Source organism: Rhipicephalus sanguineus, chromosome 1 (assembly GCF_013339695.2).
Source record: "Rhipicephalus sanguineus isolate Rsan-2018 chromosome 1, BIME_Rsan_1.4, whole genome shotgun sequence".
NCBI lineage: Eukaryota > Metazoa > Arthropoda > Arachnida > Ixodida > Ixodidae > Rhipicephalus > Rhipicephalus sanguineus.
The window spans coordinates 324,379,260-324,403,284 of NC_051176.1; the positions used below are offsets into that span (position 1 = coordinate 324,379,260).

At 47.6% G+C, this 24,025-nt stretch overlaps 1 protein-coding gene across 1 annotated transcript in view; it reads right to left on the reverse strand.

The window, feature by feature from the left end:
• Window positions 1–10,860: 10,860 nt before the first annotated feature.
• The window catches only part of LOC119379511 (protein Skeletor, isoforms B/C-like), a 47,148-nt gene continuing 33,983 nt past the window's right edge, over window positions 10,861–24,025 (reverse strand). Inside the window, exons 2-3 of the mRNA XM_037648812.2 lie at window positions 11,657–11,823; window positions 10,861–11,600 (exon numbers count right to left, since the gene is read on the reverse strand). Of these exons, the coding sequence (XP_037504740.1) occupies window positions 11,436–11,600; window positions 11,657–11,782 (291 nt within the window). The 5' untranslated portion in view covers window positions 11,783–11,823 and the 3' untranslated portion in view covers window positions 10,861–11,435. The remainder of the gene's footprint in view (window positions 11,601–11,656; window positions 11,824–24,025) is intronic.

Below are 24,025 nucleotides of genomic sequence, written 5' to 3' on the forward strand. Positions count from 1 at the left end.
AGAGTTTCATATAGATACACTAGAGGGAACTCTGGCGCTAGTGTCTATGGGAGCTGCAACGCATGGCGCTTCAGCCAGCATGGGAATGATGGGTAGTACACGGATTTGTCTAGACTTCGTTCTTTCCTCTCCGTTTGGCTCCGCGTCGCCTGCATCCGCTTTGTCGCAAAACGAAGTTCAGCAAAAGTCAGCTGTCCCACTTCACCACTTTAACTTTTTTAGGCTCACCAACTCAAATCTGGTCACGAAGTTCACAACGATCCATTCTTTTGTCCGAAAGAAAACCAAAACGCAGCAGTAAACAAAGCCACAAGTGCGTTCGAAGCCCGCAAGTACGAAGACTAGGCAAATCCGTGTACTAACCATCATTCCCATGGTGGCTGAACGATCGCAGCGCCAGACTCCCCTCTATTAATTTTAGGAACCTCTATGGTCCCGCGGTCGTGACGTCGACGAAGGCAGCAGTCCGCGTGTCCAAGAGAAACTCTTTATTTGGCCTAACTTGTGGCCGGGAAAAGGAAAGTCAAAGTACAGCAGCACACGCTGTACACTGACAGCTGCGAGCGGAGCGTCGGCCGTCGATAAAACTGATCCGCGGCAAGGCGCGTTGGCATTTACACATGCGGCATCGAACATTCGAGCCTTATCCCTGGTGGCCGCGTTAGTTCGAGAATAAACTCAGCTGTTCGTGTTTGCGCGCTCAGGCCCAACAGATGATCCCAAAACAATGTCGAATGTTCCCAGACATTCTGGCGCGGTTTGCGCAAGACAGCAGCTACACGTGCAATGGGCCGGTAACAGAAAACATAGAAGAAACGAGCGTGTGTGGCATTGCCCCCTCTGAAAAGGCATCGTCCCGATGCTTGTAACATAGCGTGGAAGGGGAAAAAGCGCATACACAAAGGAAGTACAATAATAAAGCAAGAAAGTACAATAAGCAATAAGCACAAGCAAATAAAACTTCCTCTCGGGCTTGTTGGTGTTGTATCCCAGACGTCATATTTTTTTTAGCGCAAACAGGAAGAAAAAGAACGAACTGGCTGAGAAGAGAAGAAGACAGTGCACAGGGCAAGCGCTAAACATCAACTGGCTTTATTTAGAAAAAACCACGGAAAAGACAGATCACCCAAAGCGCATGCGCGCAGTCGTAGCATAGCTAATCAAAGATCGACCTGAATAGTCTGAACTCGTTGCCGCACAAATGTATAGACGTATCACTAATACACTCTGTGCCCTTGCTCTTAATATGGAAAGCTTCCAGCAACTCCCTTCCCAAGGTATCACCGCCCCTACCCAGAATCTTGATCTCGCTTAGCCGCGGTGCACACGTGCAGGCTGCGCAATGAACCGGTAAATGCGCATTACTACCATTTTTCAACGACAACTCATGTTCCCGCGCACGATCGTTGATGCACCTCCCGGTCGGACCTATGTAGGTCTTCCCACATGATAGTTGTATGGCATACACCACGCCCATAGCGCACCTCACGTACGGCCTGGCATGGTTCTTTTTGCATCCATGCTTCTCTTTTTCATCGCATACGCGTGCGCACAGGCCACCCAGTTTCCGAGGGGCGATGAACACGACAGAAACGCCGTGCTTGCTGGCGACTTTCTTAAGGTTGTGGATATACGGTACCATTTCAGGTCCCCGCCTCACTCGTGCGTCACTGGCAATTTTCGGTTTCATGCCTCTAATCTTCTTCAAGATGTTTTGGGAAACTGCACCAACGACCGCGCACGGATAACCAGCTACCCGTAGCCTTGCTAATTGAACTTGAAAGCTGTCCTGCATAGTGTGCCTACACGACTTCACCAGAGCAGACTCGTGGCAAAGCTTCGCAATACCCCTTTTCACTAGCTTAGAGTTCGCCGAATCATAAGGCAACAAATCTTTTTGCGCACGTGGGTTGTATTGCCAACAAACATGGTCTTCTCTGAGATGTAATTTCAAATCTAAAAACTGTATGGAACCATCTGATGGCAGTTCATGAGTGGAGTTCAAGCCTTGCCTATGTTGGTGAAAAACTGATAAAATGTGGTCAACGCAGTGATCCAGGGAAGAATCCGTGTTAGTCTTTAAAATGACCAAGAAGTCATCAACGTATCTAAAACCCTTCAGGAATACCTTGTCGTCAAGAACACTAAGAATGTTATCAAAAGCCGCCAAAAAAATGTTGCAGAGCACAGGTGCCACACAAGAACCGATGCAAACACCTTGGCGTTGTACATAAAGTTTCCCTTTAAAAGATACAACAGATACAAACGTTGATTTCAGGTAAAACTCTAATAAATTCATAAAATTGAGCACAGACATCCCTGCGGAATTCTGAAATTGGACCACGCCGTTATTATCAATACAGCCTTGAACAGCAGCAAGCACTTCTCTTTGGGGTACAGAGTAAAACAAATCTTCTACATCTACTGAAAAACACTGACCTATTGCCTCCCCACCCTGGATGAAGGCAATGACATCTTGAGAACTTCTTGTTAAAAAAGGGTCGTCGATAACTAGGGTACTTAACTGCTTCTGCAGAAACCGGCTGACGAGCTGTTGCCACGAGCCACGTTAGCTTACAATCGTTCGGAATGGAATTGCCGGTTTGTGCGATTTCGCGGTGAAAAACACAGATCACGCCACACTTACAGTCATTTACACCTTTTGCTAGCTTGGTCAACCCAAGGTCCTGGCACAACACGGCCGCCTTCTTCCTGACCTTTGTCGCCTTCTGTTTCACTGATATGAAGTTCTTTCAATGGCCCCTAGTCGAGATTGTCTTCGTCGGTGGTAGCTGGCAGCGTTGCGTCGAGCGTCCTTGCCGGGCTCCTCCCGTAGGCCAACTTGTACGGCGACAGCTGCCTCTAGGTAAGGCGCTTGTTTCGGCGTAGCGGGTGAGGTAGTCGGTAGCTACGACGATCCGTTTATTTTCGCACGTAGACGTAGAGAACGACCCCAGTAGGTCCATAGCGATCTGCTGGAACGGTCGGCGAGGTGGTGCGATCGGCTGAAGAAAGCCTGCTGGTTTTGTCAGCTGTGTCTTGCGTCGCTGACAGTCTTGGCATGTCGTTACATAGCGGGCGACGTCGGCAGCAAGGCGCGGCCAGTAGTACTTTTCCTGTGTGCTTGCAAGCGTGCGAGAAACGCCGAGGTGTCCAGCCGTCGGGTCGTCGTGTAGGGCCTGAAGGACTTCTGGCCTCAATGCTAAAGGCATCACGAGAAGGTAGTTAACACGAAGGGGCAAGAGGTTCTTTATGAGAACGCCGTTTCGCAATAAAAACGACGCCAGTCCTCGCTTGAATGCCTTTGGCACAACGGCGGTGCTGCCCTCGAGGTATTCCACAAGTCTCCTGAGTTGCGGGTCGGCCCGCTATCGTTCGGCAAAGTCGTCGGCACTTATGGTTCCTAAGAAGCAGTCATCATCCCAAGGCAGTCGAAGTGTTTTCTTCCGGACTTGTAAACGACGGTAATGTCGAATCCTTCAAGGCTTAGGCTCCACCGTGCGAGGCGACCTGAAGGGTCCTTTGAGTTAGCTAGCCAACACAAGGCGTGGTGGTCGCTCACTACTTTGAAGGGCCTGTCGTAGAGGCAGGGGAGAAACTTAGATGTAGCCCAGATAATGGCCAGGTACTCCTTTTCTGTTGTGGAATACTTGATTTTGCCTTTGATAGCGACCGGCTAGGATAACTGGTTACCCGTTCCAGCCCATCAGTCTTCTGCGCAGCTTGTCATCGGCGTTGCAGTTGTTAAATGTTGTGACCCTTTCGAACGTCTCCAGCCAGGTTTCGGGGTCTTCACGTGGTGAACAACGGAATGTCGGCGGCTGCCTGGGCGGCTGCGTCACTATCGCGGCAGGGGACGCTGGGGCCGTCATCGTGCTTGTCGTCTTTGTCGCCGTGGCTTTTGGCTTGTCCGGTAGGGGTCCGTATTTTGGGGGGTAGTCCTTTCAGTCTGCGGCTGGCTCGACTGTTGCTGATGGTGTCGGCGTCTTCTTCGCGACGTAGGCTTGCCTCACGGCTGGATGGGGGCTCTCGGTACATGGAGCGGGGATCACCTCCACCAGATGTCACGCTGCCGTGACGGCGACGAAGGCAGCAGTCGGCGTGTCCAAGATGAAACTCTTTATTTGGCCGGACTTGTGGCCGGAAAAACGGAAGTCAAACTACAGCAATACACACTGTACACTGATAGCGGCGAACAGAGCATCGGCCGTCGATAAAACTGATCCGTGGGAAGGCTCGCCGGCTTTTATACATGCGGTACCGAGCATTCGAGCCTTATCAGGGGAAGCTTCCTATGCCATCCATGGAACGCGACATTCACTCGCAGCGCCAGACGAATGCCTGGTGTTTGGGGGCGGTATTAAACCATGGCGGCGCATTGCAGACACGCACTGGGGGCGCCATCTTGATGAGGACTGAGGATCCGAGTGGCCGGGGGGGGGGGGGGGTGATTTAGAGCCAAATTCAATTGGAATGCACCAGCAAGCGAAATTGAGCGATTGGAGGTATTCAGATGGCGAGCGCGCGATCTTCTTCCTGTTGCGCAACCTGCCACATAATCAAAACGGCAATCGTTGCGTTCTGATTGATGAAGGTTTGCCCATCCACCTATTTTCGCACCACTTATTCTAAGTAACACCTTGATTTTTTTACGGGTACACATAGATTAGACAAAAATAAAGAGCAGAGTTTGTTTGAATATATTATTGCCAAACGTACCATTCACACAGTAAAAACAGAACTTGAATATTTTACGCTACTGCCGCAACCGCATCCTGATATGCCGTGCAAGCGTAGAAAATTAAAACGAGCAGCATGCAGATCGTACCTTTCGTCCACCGGGATCTGAAAGAATTTTATGCCGGTGTGGCGTGAAGAATTTCGACACCACAGCACAGCACGACTTGTGATGACGGCGCGAATCCATTCATGCGTCTATTTCGCTGAAGCTTGCAAGGGTTTCGCCAGTTTCGCTGAAACAAACTTTACGGTGGTAAAAGCGGCCTTTGGGACACCGTAGGCCTTAGCATATATTCGCACGCGACAAGAAACGCCCCTTTTTCGCCATGAGATAGGACGGCGCAGTTCCCGTTTCCACTCCGGGTGGCGCTCGTATTTTCGCAATCTCGAACTGCAGCCTTTAGGTTCACTTGCCTATTAAAAACTCCGGAGTTAAGAAGTGACCTGGTAATAAATATAAAATGGAACAACAACCTTCATTTATGGTCGAAGGTAGTACAGCCCCCAAACATTAGGATGGCTGCGGTCACGGGACAGAAAAACCGCGAAGTTTCATCCCCCTGGCCTTATTACTGGTGGTCGCGTTAGTTCGAGAATAAACTCAGGTGTTCGCGTTTGCGCGCTCAAGCCTCACAAATGATCCCAAAACAATCTCGAATGTTCCCAGACATTCCCAAAGCAGCAGCTACACGTGCAATGGGCCGGTATCAGAAAACATAGACGAAAGGAGCGTGTGTGGCAGTGTTATGTATCTCTAGTCATGTTCCTATGAAGTGTGTAAAGCACAATGGACGTCATCCGTGGTACAATCACGAAATCGTCCACCTTATGCGCCAAGTTAAACGAGTTCGCAAACGCTCTTACAAAGACCATTCTTCAGCCAGTCTTCTAAGCTCACTGAAGTCCATACTAAAAGCCAAAATGTATGAGGCGAAACACTTCTACCATAACGTGACCCTAACAACTGTTCTGAAATAGATAATCTCTTGCGGTTTTGGAAAACAATAAATCGTGAAGACTCTAGCACTTCGTCATTTCTTATCGATGGTATCCCCTCTTCTGAGCCTTCTTGCATCTCCGAGGCCTTTAATAATTTTTTTCAATCTGTTTTCATCAATGACGATGGTTCCACTCCATCTTTTAACCCTCTTGCCTTCCTAGCACTTCCCGACATTGTTATTACTTACGAAGGTGTTCATAACCGTTTGGTGAACGTTAACACAACCAAAAGCAGTGGTCCTGACGACATTCTTAATATTTTGCTCAAACGATATTCGGAGTGGAACGCACGCTACCTAACAATCATATTCAGGAAGCCACTTGAGACGAGCACCGTGCCCAGCATTTGGAAGACGGCCAACGTGATCCCAGTCTTTAAGACCATTAAAAAGCAAATAATTTCTAACTACAGGCCAATTTCATTGTTGTCTACCACTTGTAAGTTACTGGAGCACAATATACGCGAACATACTGCTAAGTACTTAACTGAAAATAATGTGATCTCGTCCTGCCAGCACGGCTTTCGACCCGGTCACTCGACAATTACGCAACTAATCGAGTTATCGCATGCCATTGCTACGGTTCTTAAAGGGCCCCTCACCAGGTTTGACAACTTTGAGCTAACGAGCGCAATGCATACACTCGGCGTTCACGATCACGTCTGCCAAAATTTGCAACACTACGCGCCGCGGAAATGGGTCAAATTTCAAGGTGAACGCTGCTTGCCCTTCCTCTCGCGGGCGCGCGCTTTAGAGAATAAGGGGATGACGTACGTGAGAAAATGGCCCTACGTAGATGGTAGTGCTGTGACGTCGCTCCTCTACGTAGAGGACTGCGCTCTGACGTCGCCAACAGTAGCACCTGACACTGCGATAATTATTTGACACGACATGTGTAGTTTGTGTAATTTGTTGCTTGAATAGATTAATAAAACTTGAGAGAAATAATAAGACACACAAAGGGAATGTGCGCGTCTTTTTCATTTTGTTTCGTGAATTGCAGCGAGATGCGGGGCTAATGGGCCTCCCTTTCCCATGCGTTCTTGTCCCCGCGGTTAGCGCATCGAGCAGACGCCAGCCCTGGAAACGAAATTAATGTTATGGCGCGTTCGAGTACTCATTATGCTCATTTATTCTATGGCGTCCAAGTAAACGTTAATGCATCGTACAGCATGTAGCGCGAAAATTACGGGGACACAAGGAAGCAACATAAACACGAGACGAGCGCTAACTTCAAACTGAAATGTATTCTCAGAATCCACGCCTATTTACAAACCAGCAGAGATCAAAACAGCACATCGTCACGCAAGAACGTACATCCTGTCCCCGTAATTTTCGCGCTACATGCTCTACGATGAATTCTTACAAACTCGCCCAGATTTCCGTTCTCGTAAACGTTAATGCGACACTGGCTCATGATACCGCCACTCTCGTGCCCGTAAAAATGTTTCAACTTTTATGCCCATCCCGCAGAAACAGGCAGTACACCACAGAGAACGCCGACAAAACGCCCACGGCTGCTACATAAAAAAAAAAAAAGGTAGCGGCCGTGCAACGCCGCTCGCGTGCTCGGGCTGGCTCGGGCACGTCACACGCACGTGACCATGCATGCGCATGACGTGTTCATGCGTATGTGTCAAGTGAAGAGGGCAGGGAAGAGATTTGGCTTGCTGAGGCTACACGGGGCGAGTGGCAAGGGTTTGAAATTCGCCTCCTCGCATCATGGTTTCGCGCCGCTACAAATTATTGTTTTTCTCAGCTCGTAATGATTCGATTTGAAAAATTCTTGTGGCATACTGCTCTTCATTTGGCACACAACAACTTCCAGCGTCTAACTGAAATTTGCTATGTGGCCTGGTGAGGGGCCCTTTAATAGTCAAGGTCAGCTGGACGCTATATTTATAGACTATGCTAAAGCTTTCGACTCAGTCTGTCACAGAAAACTTCTCAAGCTTCGTTTGAGGTAAAAAAAAAATATGCAGTGGCTTAGTTCGGCTATGCCAGGGTATACGTAGCGTTAGCAAAGGTTCAGCTGATTATTCTTAGCTTTCCAGATTGTCTAGGATTATTAGCATTCTTCTCTTCATTCTTCCTACGCTGAACCGCTAATTGCCAGGCAACTACTTCGGGATCCGATGAGATAAGCTTCTCGGCTCTTCTGCGCCGTCGAGCAGCATTTACGCTCTCCTTCTCCATGGCGTCTGCGCGCGCGACGGCGCCAGCGTGTCTGCCGCACCTACGACGCCACTCCTCCCGAACGCGCAGACCAGCAGCGGCGAGCCGCGCGCGGCGGTATCGGAGAGCGCGTGAGATGCCAGCTCCGGTGACCCAGCTATGTGACATCACTGATCCTCGCGCATGCGCAGCACGGCTCATGACCCTCCACGCGAAATCTGCTCCAGCTAGGCAAGTGTAGCTGACGCTACAAAATGACAGACTGATAGCTTGGATCGCTGATTACCTGCATCGAAGACGCCAGTGTGTATCTTTTAACAAAGTCCAATACCGTCGAAGTTAAATCCGGTGTTCCCCAAGGATCTGTATTGAGTTCGCTTTTATTTGTCATTAATATTAATGACGTCCTCAAGGTCACTCAAAGCACGACAGCTAAACTTTGTTCCTTTGCAGACGACTGTGTACTACGAGTCGTATATTCTGTAATTTCCAATAGTACTGACCAGTTTCTATTGAATGACGTTTTTTCTATGTTCTGTGCTTGGAGCGATCCCTGGCAACTGTCTACTAATCTAATGAACACAGTCGCAATGACCTTCTCCAATAAGGTTAAGCCTTTACGTTTACCTTATGGTTACAGAGGAACTAACATTACACATGTAGATGAGCTCAAATACATTCGGGTGACTTTTACACATAACTTGAAATTGCAGAAACACATAGACCTCATCCACTCGACGGCCCTTCGCAGACTATTCTACTTCAACCGGATGTTCAAGGACGTTGCATATAAAACCCTAATCAGGCCAATCTTGGAGTACGCGTCCGTTGTCTGGTCCCCCATCCACTTGTGACGTTGTCAAGTTGGAATCCTTGGAAAAGAAAGCGATAAGGTTCATGTATTGCAGAGACTTTTTTACTTCATCGCACGCACATCGCTTGACACGCAAAGAAGGAGGTGTATCACTCTTCACAACGTGTGTTATGGCGGCACCACCTTCACTTGTGAAGCTCGTGCTACTCACCCCTTTGTCCCGTTCCGTCCACTTTTAAACAGTTTGAGATTCTCATTTTTCCCATCCACAGCCCAATTCTGGAATGGTCTTGACAGTGCACTCGGGGATTTACCTTCCGCACAATTTGGGGAACAAACTCATCGTCCAATGTCTCGTGAGCTTTAAATGTGCTGTGCGCTTTTTGTGTATTATAGCCATTTTTTCTAACATTCAGCACGTGTTTCTTGGTGCGATACTGATTGGTCACACGCGCACTTGTTTTTCTATTTGCTCGCCCATTCACACAATTTTGCGTTACTTTCCATACTCATTTGTCCTATGTTTATGTCTTATGTGCAAGCAACTTCCGTACCCACCCCTTCAATGTCTCTCAAAGAGACGGCAGTCTATGTAAATAAATAAATAAATGAATGAATATTGCCCTCGACGGTGATGACACGTGGCTTAAGCACCATTGGTTTCTATGCGCCGCATCTCCCCTCCACCACTGCTGCGCACCAGGTGTTGTGACCATCGAGATCAATGTAGCGTGTGTTGGTCGGTTGAGAAACTTTGTTATGGTCCTGCAAGGTACGCGTTCCCGGGCGCCCAGAGCTGGTTGGTGCAGAGTGGGCTGCGCAGGGCCGCCTCCCACCTGGACGAGGCAGTATCGGGGTCACTGTACATTTTCTTGTACTCCCAGAGCATGTGTGCTAACGTGGGTACATCCTCGCATGCGAGGAAAGTGTCGTTGAGGAACGCCTCGGGGTAAATTGCCGTGCATGGCGTCTGTGACCACCGGTAACATCAGTGACTTCGCCTCCCCCGCAACCCCTGTTCTAGTTACTTGTAGCCGTGGAGTGGGCGTCCGTGCGCGCGCTGCTGCTACTCCGACAGCGCCGATTCACCTGCTTACGTCACCAGTAGCATTTCTGGGTGTGCCGTTAACTAGAAGAGGGGTAGTGGGCTCACTGGCGTCGGCGACGTCTCCTTGGGTACAAGGCATACACCAGGGCGCACGAACGCCGACTGCCATTACGACACACTTAAATCAAGAGCCCTCTCCAGACTTTCATTGTTCACCATTTTAGGCACAACTAAAGCTGTCAGTCCTCTTCATTTGCATAATCTAACGTCATAAATTGTCTACTGAGTGAATTCTTTTCCAGTTACAAGGCGTCACGGAACAGGCAGAATTCGCTTACGACGCTTCTCCGTTTTATCAACTCACGTTTCAATGGTGATGTTGAATAAATATGTTTCGACATATCCGACCATTTCAAATATTTTGCCATCAACTGAAGCGAAAGGCATCAAAACCAGCTTTCTTGTATTTTTTCATTGCTGCTTTGTTGCTACGCCCTTTACAAGGCCAAGGCGCCAATTTTCTTCTTCAAGGCCAAGGCGCCAGTTTTCGATAAAACTGTCCATTCGTACGTATGGCGCCGCAGACAAGTAAATGTAAAAACAGTATAAATTTCCTTGGAGGTTCTGGCTTTCGAACTCCCACCCCCATGGTGCGTACGCGGGTGCCTTAAACACTCGGCCGAACAACCACACTTGCCGAATTGCACATTTCAGAAACGTCCTCTGGCGTGTCCTATACTGCTTTTGACGATGCTTGGCCTGGAAATGAATTCGAGGGGCAAAAGAAAGAAAAAAAGAACCTACGGCAAAGCTACATCGTGCAGCGCAAGGAGATGGCACGTCACGGAGATGGTGGCACGGTACTATCTCATCCCCTCTACTGTGTCTTCACCGTTTTTTCTACACAATGGCCCTGTCCGGTAATACGTAGCGGCCCTTTGTATGCATAACACTCTTCTCAGCAAATGTTGGTGATTGTTTTCTTTTGCAACAGAGCTCGCGTGAAAAAAATTATCTGAATAAGTAACATCCCATATGAGACAATGCAGACGTCTGGTACAAACTTCAAAGGCGACTACTTCGTTGGTAGAGGTGGACCGTGGGATACGTCCGACTGTCTTTTTTATTCCAAACGAGAAATGCAAAAGTGCACAACAGAAAACTCAGGATTATCACATTTCTTGGGAATATTTGGCGAAAAGCGTGCACAAAATGATGCATCCACTATAAGTGGCTCTTTTCAAAGGGCATCACACAAACACACACGCAGATGCACAAGCAGAGAAAACAACAGGAGGCGTTCGTCATGAAGACCTTGGTCCCTTATGAATGGCTTCTTTCTTTCTTTACTTTGTTGCAACAGCTCGACCGAAATGCTGCAGCTTGCAACTCGGTGGTCAGAAAATGCGCCAGCATAGTTTTTTCGGACATGCACGTGCAAGCGGACAAGAAGATGACACTTGTGTCGTTACTATTAAGCGCACCTTGAGTAACTGCTATTCATGCGAAACTGCCCACAGTTGTGCTCTAAATTGCGCTTATGAAATTTGGCGTGGGAAAATAATTTTAAAAATGCTGATTGCGAGCTGGATTAACAATGCGGATAAGCTGTACTGATTTCATGGAAAACGATGGAATACAGTGATCTATGCGGAACCGATCAAAGGAAATCTGAGCAGAGCGACACAGGGTAAGCGAGCGAAAACAGCAGCAGCACCAGCAGCCGTGACAGTAGCACTGGGCTGGCGGCGCTTTCCATGGCCTGCTCCGCTTCTTCCGGGTCAGTGACAACGATCTTCCAGCCGAGATAGTAGTGGGTGAAACACTGAAAAAGAAATAGCAAGGCTCAGCAGACGGAATCATTGTGAGAAAGTGAGGCACCTGGTAGTAGACAAGGTTGGGCGTGTCTTTGTCCGGGGTCCAGGTGAATGTTCCAGGCTGCCCGCGGTCGCACTGCAGCCTCAGGGTCTGCTTGAAGCTCTCCCAGGTGTCAGACTCGTCGCTCATGTCCACCGTCTTGTGCTTCCACTCGCAGTAGCGTCCAGTGCCTGCGCAATGGACTCCCCTATGGTTTCGCACATGCAGCAAGATCAGGCTGCCCGCCAGGACACGCTATTGCGAAAAAGGGCTCACGTTTCTGTCTGGAACAAGAGGAGACCGCTTGTCGAGGCTCACACCGTGTTCAAGAATTGTTCATCTCGTGCACTCGTTTCGTGGCTACATTAAGACACGTTAATTTTTAAACATGCGCTGAGACACCCTATTACGTAATCGTAGGATGACCCCACTGTTTAGCCCAGTCACCTGTCGCAAGCAGTTTTTAAATCCTTCAAGTATAAGCGGAATTGCTGGTAGTTATTCAACTTATCACTGGCTTTCTCGATGAGCGCGATGGCAGATACACAGATGGGGCTGGGTGTTGGATGGTAATCCTGTTTGCACGAAACAGACATAATTGGTCCTAATCAAACATATGCAGTCTTAATCGTCAGAAATCGGGTTACAAAGAGTGAAAAGCAATATCTATGCAATCCGGCAGGAGAAACGTCTAGAAGATGGATCGTGTGGGGCCTTTGGTAGCCCATTCTCTGGAAGTATTCTAGAAATTGGGTTTGCCATTTAAAGTGGAACTCAGACGTATTTTTTACCATATTATAATATTTCCGTTTCAAAATGGTATTCACAGTCCTGTAACTGCCAGGGTGGTACAATTTGCTTAGTCTCGTCAGTAATTTTAAATAACCTCAAAACAATATGGCGAAACCAAACCGAAACAGATAACTGCTTTATGCAACATCTACAATGACGTCACATCATACCCTGCCGTAGTGTAGACATAGTACATGTTATTCTAGCGCTAGAATAAAGAAGGTGGCGATGTCATCCGATGCTAGATCCAGCTGTGGCGGCCTTTCGGAACTTAAATACGACAATTGCAGTGACTACTTGAGGGTGCAAGGATTGCCGTTTGCTTTTGAGCCGCCGCCGCGCGAAGCCAGTTAGTACACAAACGTCACAAACACGAAATGGTCCGCATTTAAAGGCGTGAATTAGGTAATCTTCCAAAATTCATAGTGAGAAAAATTTAATGACCTGCAGTCGTATGGTTTGTCATAGATCATCAGAGTACCGAAATGAAGACATACAAAAAATTTCATTTAGATCAAGCGAACATGAAAAAAATCATCGGAGTTTCCCTTTAAGTCAACACACACACACACACACACACACACACACACACACACACACACACACACACACACACACACACACACACACACACACACACACACACACACACACACACACACACACACACACACACACTCATACAGGGAAGTAGGGAAGCCATAAGTAGAGACCGGATTTTAGGCAAATGCCTATTGTGTTCCTTGCGTTCCTATCGCCCCACTTCGATATATGAGCATCAATTAGAGGGTAAGGAGGGCTTTTGTAGTGTTTTTATAGTGCATATAAATGCCCATTTTTGGCGGTTGTGCCCAAATTCCTATAAGTGCCTATGGATGGATGGAAAGTCCTTTATTGAAAAATAGGGAGGCGCATAGCCTTTGTGGGGATAAGCAGGACTTTCAAACTATACTAATATTTCACAATTTCATAGGGTTTGCACTTATTCAAGTCACAATCACATGTACTGAGGCGGTGTGTGGTCAGTACTGTGGTCTGTCGGACTCCCTACACCACTCTGATCAGGCCGCTCTGACTTCCATATTGCGCGAATACTAACTGCGTGTCCGGGTCCGTAAGCAGCGCTTCCCGATAATTTGTGTACTGCAAAGCCTGTATGGCCATTCGCCCTTTTTCAAATGCGGAACATTGCCACAGTATGTGGTGAAGGTCTGCGCGGCAGCGCAGCCCGCAGTGATTGCACGTCACTGTCGCAATGTCCGGTTGTCGCCATTTAGCTAAGGAATACGACGTGTATGCGGAATTTGCGTAGACCTTATTGATGAATACTTCTTGAGAGCGCGAAAGCGGACACTTGCTGGAAAAAAGGACTGGTGGGGTAACCTGAGTAATGCGTTTTTTACTAGCATGACGCAGGGACGTGCGCACTATAAATGCCTATTTTTAAAATCGGCGCTTATATGAACTTTATTTAACCTCAACATTCGTTTCCGAGTGCAGTTTGAGACCGTTATTCATGTTACCGGGCAACAATGACTGTTCAGAACTCTATGGGGTTCAACCTAGTCCTCTAGTTCAACCTAAGGCTCCTCTATTTTTGAAAGGCAGCGACAACTCTACCCACACACCTTTTCGAGGGGTCCAAGGAGTAAGACTATGGACAACGTGCTGCCCGCTCCCGTGCGTCCTGCAGACGCCTAAAACAAAGCTGAGTGCGCGCTTGAACCAACCGCTTAATTATTAGCATCTGGGGCCTAACATGCTCAGCAAATATCAAACTACAGGGACAAAAATTGAACGAGCCCGGATCAATTTAAACGTTGAAATGAAACGCTTGCGTTTCCAAGGCAGCTTCTGAGCAGTTTCCCGCAGCAGTTGTCATGCAGGGGATTTTTTTTTTCGTTCTTTGCACGTTTTGAAATTCAGCTTAACTTGAAGTAGAGGTGATGTTTTGGTGAGCTAATAGTGCGTGTTTTCTAGTTCCAAAAAAAAAAATAGGCATGTTGTGAGCTTACTCCTACTTTCGGAAACCTCACTGGATACCTATAGCGCCCTTGCATAGTGCGCAGTGCAAAATACGCGCTATTATGGGTTCCATTGCGTTCGCCAGCATTCGGAAGTATTCCTACGGTTGCACGGTAGTTACAACTAAGCCTATTGTGTTTTCAAAGTATTCTAATAGGTTTACTTAGGAGAGACAGTTGCACCGCATGTGTGGAATATCAGCAACCAGAGTACAGGAGGGATGGAAAGAAACACGAACAGCGTTTTCATCACTCTCTCACCTTGGTGGCAATAAAAAGATGCTACACGGTTTTTGATTGTATCATGAATGACTCTAGTGGCTTTTTATCACCATTCAGGCCACAACCGCTTGAAAATAAATGCGAAATAGCGGAGAATTTAGAGGCCGCATGATCGCGCCTCTTTCCATCCCCACAGTACCTTTCAAGATCTCGGAAATATAGCATGCCCACTAACGTCTCGCCCATTTTAATCTGTTTTTAAATAAAGGCATTTATTCAAAGCACTCCCCCTTTTGCTACCCCCGCCGCCTCTATGCGCCGCAGATATAAAGGCACGTTGCAATGTTACCCAATGCAATTTTAAATAAATTTAAGGTACCTATACACCTACGGGCTCTAAAGCCAGGCTATGACCAGAAAAGCTGGGTTAGGTTTCCTTTTGTAGATATGCAAGAGAATAAAAGAGCACTTATTTAAAGATGAGTTTTATTGCAGTAACTCGTAACAAACTTTTTCTGTGCAAAGTTTGTTGCAAGCACTGATACCCCCTCATTCGCTTGCAGGGTGGCTTCCGTTCCTTTTGCCTTGGCCCATGAGCAGAGATGCTCGGCGTGGCATGTGTTTTCAATTTTTTTCCACCCGGTGTCTTGCAGTATTATTTACTTCGACTCGTCTAAAGCACTGAAGATATCACGCGGACTGCTTTAACGAAGGCGCCTCGACCGACCTGGCGCATAGCATTGCGGCCAAACATGGCAAGGTGTGACAAAAAAGTAGTCGAAGATGGTCCTTTCCTTGTGAGCTTTTAGTGTTGAAGATGCCCCGCGTAAGATAAACACATGCAACTGTATTGGTGTCCTGAGGTTTTTATTGTGAGAAATACGGGGCGTGACCCTACAATGATTACTACGCACATATCTGCAGCATAAAGAATGCCGAAACAATCATAGCGTTGCTGAGATAATGCTCATGCATATGCGCGAACAAAAGCACGCTAGCCAGGCTAAAGGCGGCTTGATTATAAACATTGCGAAATTCCTTACTTCGCATAGCCGGGTGTTTTCTGTAGGCACAAATTCCTTGCGCCTGATTTTGTGCAGCCATACCTTCTTTCCGCAGATATGGTCACAGCGATGAACGAAAAAAAAAACGTATTTTTTCGTCCTCCGCGCGGTGCCACACCGAAGCCCGGCATAGTAGCACGTCACACTCCGAGCATTCAATTTAAACTAGGGGTGTGCGAATATTCGAAAGTTTCGAATATTCGTCGAATATTACATTTGAAATATTCGTATTCGATTCGGAAATCGTGTATTCGAAAAGTTTCGAATAATTGATAACTTCAAATATGCGAAAAATTCGAATATGCGATTCGATTATCATGCAGAAAATAACTCGTCTTCCACATTTCTGCTGCGTTCGTATAGCTAAAAACGTTGCCGGGAGCAGCGATAAACATCGTAAGTACACGGAGGCACGATTTCTGCTTGCGACGAGCGCCCCAATACGTATGATTTATTGCTGGTGCATCTCCGACGTGCAGCGCTGTTGGCGATCATGTAACCGTACATTTTCAATATTATGCGGCCGTAACGTGCCGCACTACCACTCGTTCACTGTGCGGGACCACTTCTGAAGAAAGACAGTGACCCACGTGACTGGTGGCGGACTGTAGGCACCTTCTGATACTCCAGTCTGGCAAAGCTTTGCCCCATGTACCTCCCTATACCAGCCACTTCTGTTTCAAGCGAGCGTGCCTTTTCAGTGGCAAGGGGGGGGGGGAGGGGGGGTGTCTCTGTTACAAGCGAGCGCCTGCTGCCTGATCATGTGGAGCCACTCATATTTCTTCATGATAACATCTAGTCATTACTTTCATTGTGCCGTGATATTTGCTTGTGTTGTGATGTACATTGTGCTAGCCTGGACATTGTGTTCTGGAGATAGCAGTGTATGTTGTGTTGCCAGTCCGGCTGTTAATGCGTTTTTTTCGAATAGCTACATGTTAAATAAAATATTGTTACTGTGGAGGCATTTTTCCTTTGATATTTGATATTCGATTCGATATTCGAAGGTGGATATTCGTATTCGATTCGTATTCGAAAAATTTGATATTCGCACACCCCTAATTTAAACTCAAGATTCCTGCGTCCACTCAAGCATCAGGTACGTACGCACTTCCAGTTTGCAACAACAATGCGAGAGGCGCGTTAAGTACTCCGTCCTTACTAAAATGGTCCAACTCCACGCTTGAAAACACAAGCATTCGAACCCGGCACAGCTCTGCCGCCGCTGGACCCTTAGGGCGGGGCGCGAAACGGTCAGGTGTCGCCAACCGGCCTATCGCAGGGCGCGGCGTCTTGATCGAAACCTTTTGCTACTTTTGAAAGATAGAGGCGCTTTAGTTCAACGAACTTCCGGAAAACAACCGCTAGCAGCGGTGCAATGGGTTGCGCCGGCCGCCGCGCGGACATGGCGCCGAATGCGAAACCATGGAGAGCCGTCAGGGGAGAGTGCAGATCAAAAGAAAGAAAAATGTGACGCGGCTTCTGTTTTGACGTGGGAGCCACCTCTATGGGAGCCCCACGCGATTAGGTCCGGCCAATGCAAGGCATCCCTGCCGTCTTCTCCTTGAGCGGTCTGGCTCCTGTGCTGCCCTTCTCATCCACGCCGAAAAGAAAGAAGCCCAGGAGCACGGAGGAAGGAATACTAAGGAGAGGCTCTGACATCACATTCGTGAAGCCTCCGCATCGCAAACACCCGCATCGCCGCCTAGCGAAGGAGCAGCTCAAAATTTCGCGATTTCCGTCGCGTCGTTTGCAGGCGCGTGCGCGCATCGAGCTATACTCGCGGACAACTTTTCTTGGCAATGAAGGGAAAGCTACGGGGGCGGAGCGTCTGCACATGTACTGCTTCGCGAAGTAGTCCGGTTTGGTGCGCGTCTCGTAACGCCGTGGAAAGTGATGGCTAGCGTTGCATTTCGACGCAAACGCTGCTTAGCGTCTCAGGTACGGGTAAAAGGCGCGACTTTTTCACGCACTCAAAAACCCAAAGTGACAACGTATAAAGTAAAAGAAATACGTATATCTCGCTTGTGAGCGCTGCGTTTCGTCTCAAAAAGCTACATGTAGAAAATCAAGGAGTATTTTGTATATCTCACGCAGAAAATACGGACGCAATTGTGGGACTACATTCATTAGCGGTAGGATACGTGCATTGTGGCTCTGTAGCCTTCGCTTCATTGCCAAGAAAAGTTGTCCGCGAGTATAGTCGCGAAACCTTTGCAGTTTTTTTTTGTTTTTTTTTTGTCGTGCCAGCGGCGCAGTCGATTCACTCGTGCTGCTCCTTCTGTGTGTTCTTTAGGAAAGCTACGCAATGCCCAGCTGTTGCGTGTACCCGGTACAGATCGCATGCACTCCGGAAAGTGCCGGGTGTCATTTTTTATGTGTACGTACGTTCGCTTCATTGCTGGTCACTAATGCATGGTATTTGCATGCGAAGCTCTCGAATGTGCGCTCTGTTGCTTCTTACTCATTGTGTCAACTCGGAACACACGTGAACTTTTGTTTTTGCCGTCTGACGCGCCGTACATAACATGCGCCGAAGGCATCGTATCGCGCTTTTAGAGGCTGTGTCGTTCATACGGAAGGGAAATAAACTTTTGTTGTTGTTATCGGACTACGTGATGTATGTATTGTGCGGGGTGCGCTTGCTGCGTGCTTGTAGCTGTTTGCGCACTGGAATTACAAACTATACGTGCACGATCGCGTATACAATACAGCGGTGTCCTCTCTTCGACGTGAAGTTACGTCAACTACTAGGATGGCGTTGCGGAGAATAGCTACTACGCTCACTCCATATATAGGAGCAAAGAACCGTTAATAGGCCAATAGATCGGATATTGGGGCTACAAGAAAGGAAAAGAAAGGCCTAACACCCAGCAGAACGCTAAGTCGCTGCTGGGTCAGTTCGAATACGATGATGCAGGGGCTGAATGTTTTGTATTACGGGACGTACCGGTACTTTCTGTACTTTTGCTCAGAAACGCTCCACGAAGAATTTCAGCACGCAGCGTTCCGGCCTGCCACGCACAAACAGCCTGGTAAACGTCTGCTTGCAACATTTCACTGCATGCAAACCGCACAATACGCTCGAAGTTTACGCCCGGACTACAAATCTGCGCTGAAGCGAAGCAGCGCGGAGAGCACGCCACGGGGCGTCTGCTGTTTTGTTTGCCCCATGCCGGTTTGTTTGCCCCGTAAATTTGACGTCACTTCCGCCACACTTTTCGCAATGCATTGGGATAAGATAGGGCCTCTCCCGAGTTTTGCTTCCTCCATGCCCAGGAGTGTATTTATTCGACAGTGTACACTAGACTCACCGTGCTAGATAATAAAAGGAGAGACCGTTTTCTGCGAACCGTGCGGAACAAAGGACAATTATGTTAAACTGTTGGCGTCTTTGTGGCATCAGAACATTTTTTTTTTGCTTTCTAGATACAGGTACGTCGTTGTTTTGAACTTGTTTGCATTGATGTAAAAATTTATTGTGCGTACATTTATGACGTCGGAGGCCTAAAACGTGCTTCCCTGCCTATTTATAGTGCCTAAAACGTTGTTTTACCTGCCTTTTTTATGGCGCTTTTTTAGTGCCTAAAAATCCGGCCTCTAGTCATCACCATTGAGAGGCCCGCACACCCAATTAGGCAGCACTGCACGATCGAAAGCATAAATGAGGTTCACGAGCGGCAAACCGCACGAGCGCATCTATCTCTAATCACAAGGGTGCGAACTGTACCACGCCCATCACTGCTGGCGTTTCATTCAGAGTCGATAGTACGCGTAACAAGTTTTAATGTGCATCCAACTCGCGCAATCTACGCTAGTTGTCCTCAATAACCCACTCGTCGATGATATTATCAATTTTATTTTGTCTGTAAACGCTTTGTGTACACATGTCCGCATGACTACAATTGGGAGTGGAGCGTGAATTTTCGTTCAACTCAAGTGTGTTTACACGCTAACTATTGCGAAAAATTGATCGCGCTTCGCTTCCAAAGCAGCGTAGACTCTCTTTAACTCGCTTGGCGTGATGTTCGCGCTTTCGCGTAAGCTATTTCAACGCCATCTAGCCCAGTGAGTGACGCTACGAACTCGGGGGCATAATACTGACCGCGATGGCTGTGGCTATGTAGAAGATATGTTAAATGTTAACGTTTCTTAACCTCCTGTAAAGCTAGAAGCCATCTGAAGAACTATCATTAGAAGAAAATACAACTAGTAGTCGAGGAACGCATTGCGACGCGAGCGAACTATAACGAACATGCTGCTGTTTTAGCCAGAGCCTAGCAGGCGACAAAAGCCGAACCTGCGTCACCTGAGCGCCGTTCGCAGCGCCGCCATCGGTGTCGCACGAGGCGAATAGTGCATAGCGCAAGCTCCGCTCTGTAGTGCTTAGCCGAGGAGGAAGACGTGTCGGTCGACGGGGAGTGCGAGCGGCCAAGCTGCCAAGCTTTGCCAAGCTTTGTGCGAATTAGTCCACACTGCCCGCCATTTCTTTTTTTTTTTTTTTGGTTTTCGAGCCCGCCTGCTTATGCGAAGTGACTTGCGTGTGTGCTGGCTGTTCTGGTGCAACGTTCGCACAGCGCGCACATGGTGTACTGTTGTGTGCCACTTTCAAGTCGTGGTCTGGAAAGAATGCCGGTGTGTCCTTTCACCAATACCCTCCTGACGAGGAACTACGCGTGAAGGGGCAGAAGAACATTTCCCGAGAAAATCTCGCGATTAATGACAAGTCTCCTTCCTCTGTCGTTTGCAGCACGCATTTTCTTTCAGTGACAGCATAAGGAGAATTAAACAACGTGCTCCCGGCGCGGTGCTAACCGTATTGGACCCATCGTAGCTTGTCCTCCCTGCAAAGAAACCACGCAAATAGTCGGCACTCCGCTCCTTCAAGCAAGCCGACGAAAAGAAAGCAGATCACCGGCATGCTGTGTTGGATTCGTCGGAAGGAGAAGCCGGATTCAGTAATTGAACAAGAACAAACAGCGATGCGCAGCGAGTAGTTCAACACATTTCAGTGATACCGAGGTTTCGGTGACACGTAGCATACCATCGCTCCATTTGCCGGAAGGCCAAGCAGCAACTAGAAGACGCGAGAGAAGTAGTCAGCTATGGCCGTAGCAATAAGCACCATATATCAGCGGATGCTGAAAAAGGAGAGATAAAAGCCGCCTTTCTGCTTCACCAAAAAGAAACCTACCAGAAGATTCAACCTTACCCGGAAGAAATCGTTTTGCGCGATTTCTTCTGCTGATCGGTGACGGCGGCCGAGCCTTCTTAGTGCGACGCACGATCGCATATGCGCTTCAAATGTAATATTCTTCTTCTTACTCATTTCTCTAAGTTGAGAAAACTTAAAAAGGAAAAGCTTTGCTATCAGGCAAGGTTCACTTGTTTGAACAACCGCGCCGATGCATTCATTCCCTGCGCGCGCAAGGGCCGAGAGAAGGTTAGCTCGGAGCGCTAGTTGCGGCGAAAGGTAGAAACAGCGCCCCGTGCACAGGCCGCATTGCAAGGAGTCTCTCCTCTGGGCAGACTTGTGCGAGCTCTGGACGGTGTCCCGCACTCGGACTACACGCGGACGAAATTACCCTCTAGACCCTCCGAGAATTCACCACTGCAGTCGGTCTCAGCTGCGCTTTCGAAAAATCGGGAATATTTCGCGTCCATGGGAAAGGATATAAAGGTAATTGTAACATAAAAATTCAAATGGGAAATCACAGAGGTCACCGTTGCTAGGATGTTGGGATTCGGAGTTGAGAGCAATGGCAGCGCCAACCATACCATCAATTTATTAAGGAAAAGAACTGAATACTTCAGAGAATTACACCGCCCGGCAGGCTGCCCTCGCCGAGAGGTAGGCTCGCCCTTTTGCTGAATCCAATGAAGTTATCCCTGTTCAAATGACGTCTGAAACACTGGGACGATTGCTCTAGGAGCTAGAAATGTCAAATTGCCTCGTATGTTTACTTGGCTTAAAAAAGGGCGCAAGCTTTTGTCGATATAAGCAAAAAACGCAGCGTTGCAGCTCCGAAATAAAAGTTCGCGCTGTTGTAACCGGCAATATTTTAGTATCCTCTATCTCGTCGTTCTTAATTACATGTAGAAAGATGTTAGCATGTATTCGCTACTCTTAATTCTTTTCATTTGGGCCTTTCTGAGAATAACCTTATTCACATTTTGTTGCCCTCATTTCCTACCTAAAAAGCACATGGTGTGGCACAGGGGAAACTTGTTATAAAGTAGCGAAAGATCGAGGCCCGGGTGCTGTGTCGTCCTTTGACAGTACATCGAAGCAGCGGTTTCAAACTAAAGTTATTCGATCATAAACTCTGATCGAATGCAAAGTTCTCCTATTGAACACTGCCACGTTTTCTCCAAGTTTAGGAAAACCAATAATAAAGTAGGAGGAGCAATGCATGGAATAAAATAGCGAGTAATTATCGTTCGAGCCTCTTCGAAGAATAAAGAGCAGCACACGCTTCCACGGCGTCGGAGATATCCAGTGCATGAAAGTCACATTTATTATCATTGTATCGTGTCAGTGTATTTATTCCAGGTGTATCGGCAAAAACAAGCACATTTCAAGGATAATTACTATCCGGCAGCATGGTGCCGATGTTTTTGATGTTCTCCTACAACCTTCCGAGCCTTCACCAATACGCAGCTCATGATATATTGATGAGTTGTCAACGCAATTAACCTTCTTAAAGGTTTGGATCTTTCATACCCGTTCTCAAGCGAAGCTTGTATTGACCGACCTGTGTAGTTGGTGCTTGAAAACCCTCCTCACCCACAGGTGGCACGAACCAAAGAAATAACAAATAAACCAAAAAGTAAATGCTCTTTCTGGTGTTGGGGTTTGAACCTGGGTCCCCCCGGTCCCAAAGCCTTGACTGCGAGGCCACGCACCCGTGGTTATCCAATGCGAACTGAAGCATACGAGTGCCGACGATGCAAGGCAGCAGTGCACCCGCCATGGACCCTTCATTTCACGTTGGCAGACGAAAAGAGATCTACTGGACAACGCGTCAGGTCGATGTCAGGAATTGCACATTTCGGCTTGGAGAAAATTCAATTCCATCCCTCGTTTTCATTGTCGCGTGGTGGTCCTTTCGTCGGGCCTTTCCAGACGATGGAAAGAACATGAAAGACGCCATGCCGATTCAGCCCGAAAACAGCGTTGCGGGGACGGTCGCTGCCTGTGAGAAAACTAAACGTTTGCTGCGTCAGGAGGCAGCGTTGCGCAACGCGAAAGAAAAGCAGCGGGTAACCTCGACTTGCCCTATTTTTTTTCCTATGTAGTGTTACTGCAACATGAAAGGCTCATGAAGAAATATGTATTTCGTCTGCGGTGAATGATAGTGCTTTGATATGAAGTTTGTGTCTAGTAATTGTAAGAAGTCTGTTTTTGATACAAGACACTAGAATTACTGTACAGCCGCACATTTTTTTTTAACCTGAACGCGCGAGCGTCGACCGCCGTGTCGATAAGCACCAGTGTTGTACACGTTCCTCTAAAGCAGGAACGACAGCTCGTTCCTCGTTCCTCTCCAACCTTGAAACGAGTTCCCGTTACAAGCTCCTTTAATGCGAAAAGAACTCGTTTCAATTACATTTCAAAAATTGGAACGTGTAGTTACATTAATGTTACATTTGAAATTTTAATCAAAATGTAGTGCCGTATAATCTTGAGGCGAAATAAAGGGCGCAATTTAAAGCTCACATGAAGCTACATATATTTTACCAATTTTACATCACCGGCAGCAGGTTATATGTAGATAAAAGGAATCTAAAGAAACGCTCCTAGACGAATTTTTTATAGACCACCGGCCGTACTACAGACATAGCTAACTGCAACTTTCGTGCTCGTCTGTTACAAGTGCAACACCTGTGGCACTTTCCGCGTCAGTCTTCAAATATGCGCAGTCAGAATACTGCGCCTCAGATATTCAAATAGAGATTTCCACACATGCACCAATATAATTAAGTTTCTCGCACAAGAAACCGGATCCAAATGAGTGCTGGTTCAGTATTGCAGTGTGAGTGGAAAATAATGTCCAGGATAGGTATTCGCGACTTAGTAAAGTCCCTTGTTCGCACTCATCAAGAGTTGCATCTCGATGTCTGTATAAGTAACCGAGGGGAAGAATTGCAACTCATGATTACTAAATTGGACACAAGGAAAGCAGAGTGGTACATCTGAAAATAATATGCAGAAAACTAAATTAATGCACAACTGTCTCGGAAGAGAATAGCGTTTTGCGAGAGGTAGCGAGGCACTGGAAGTTGTAAAG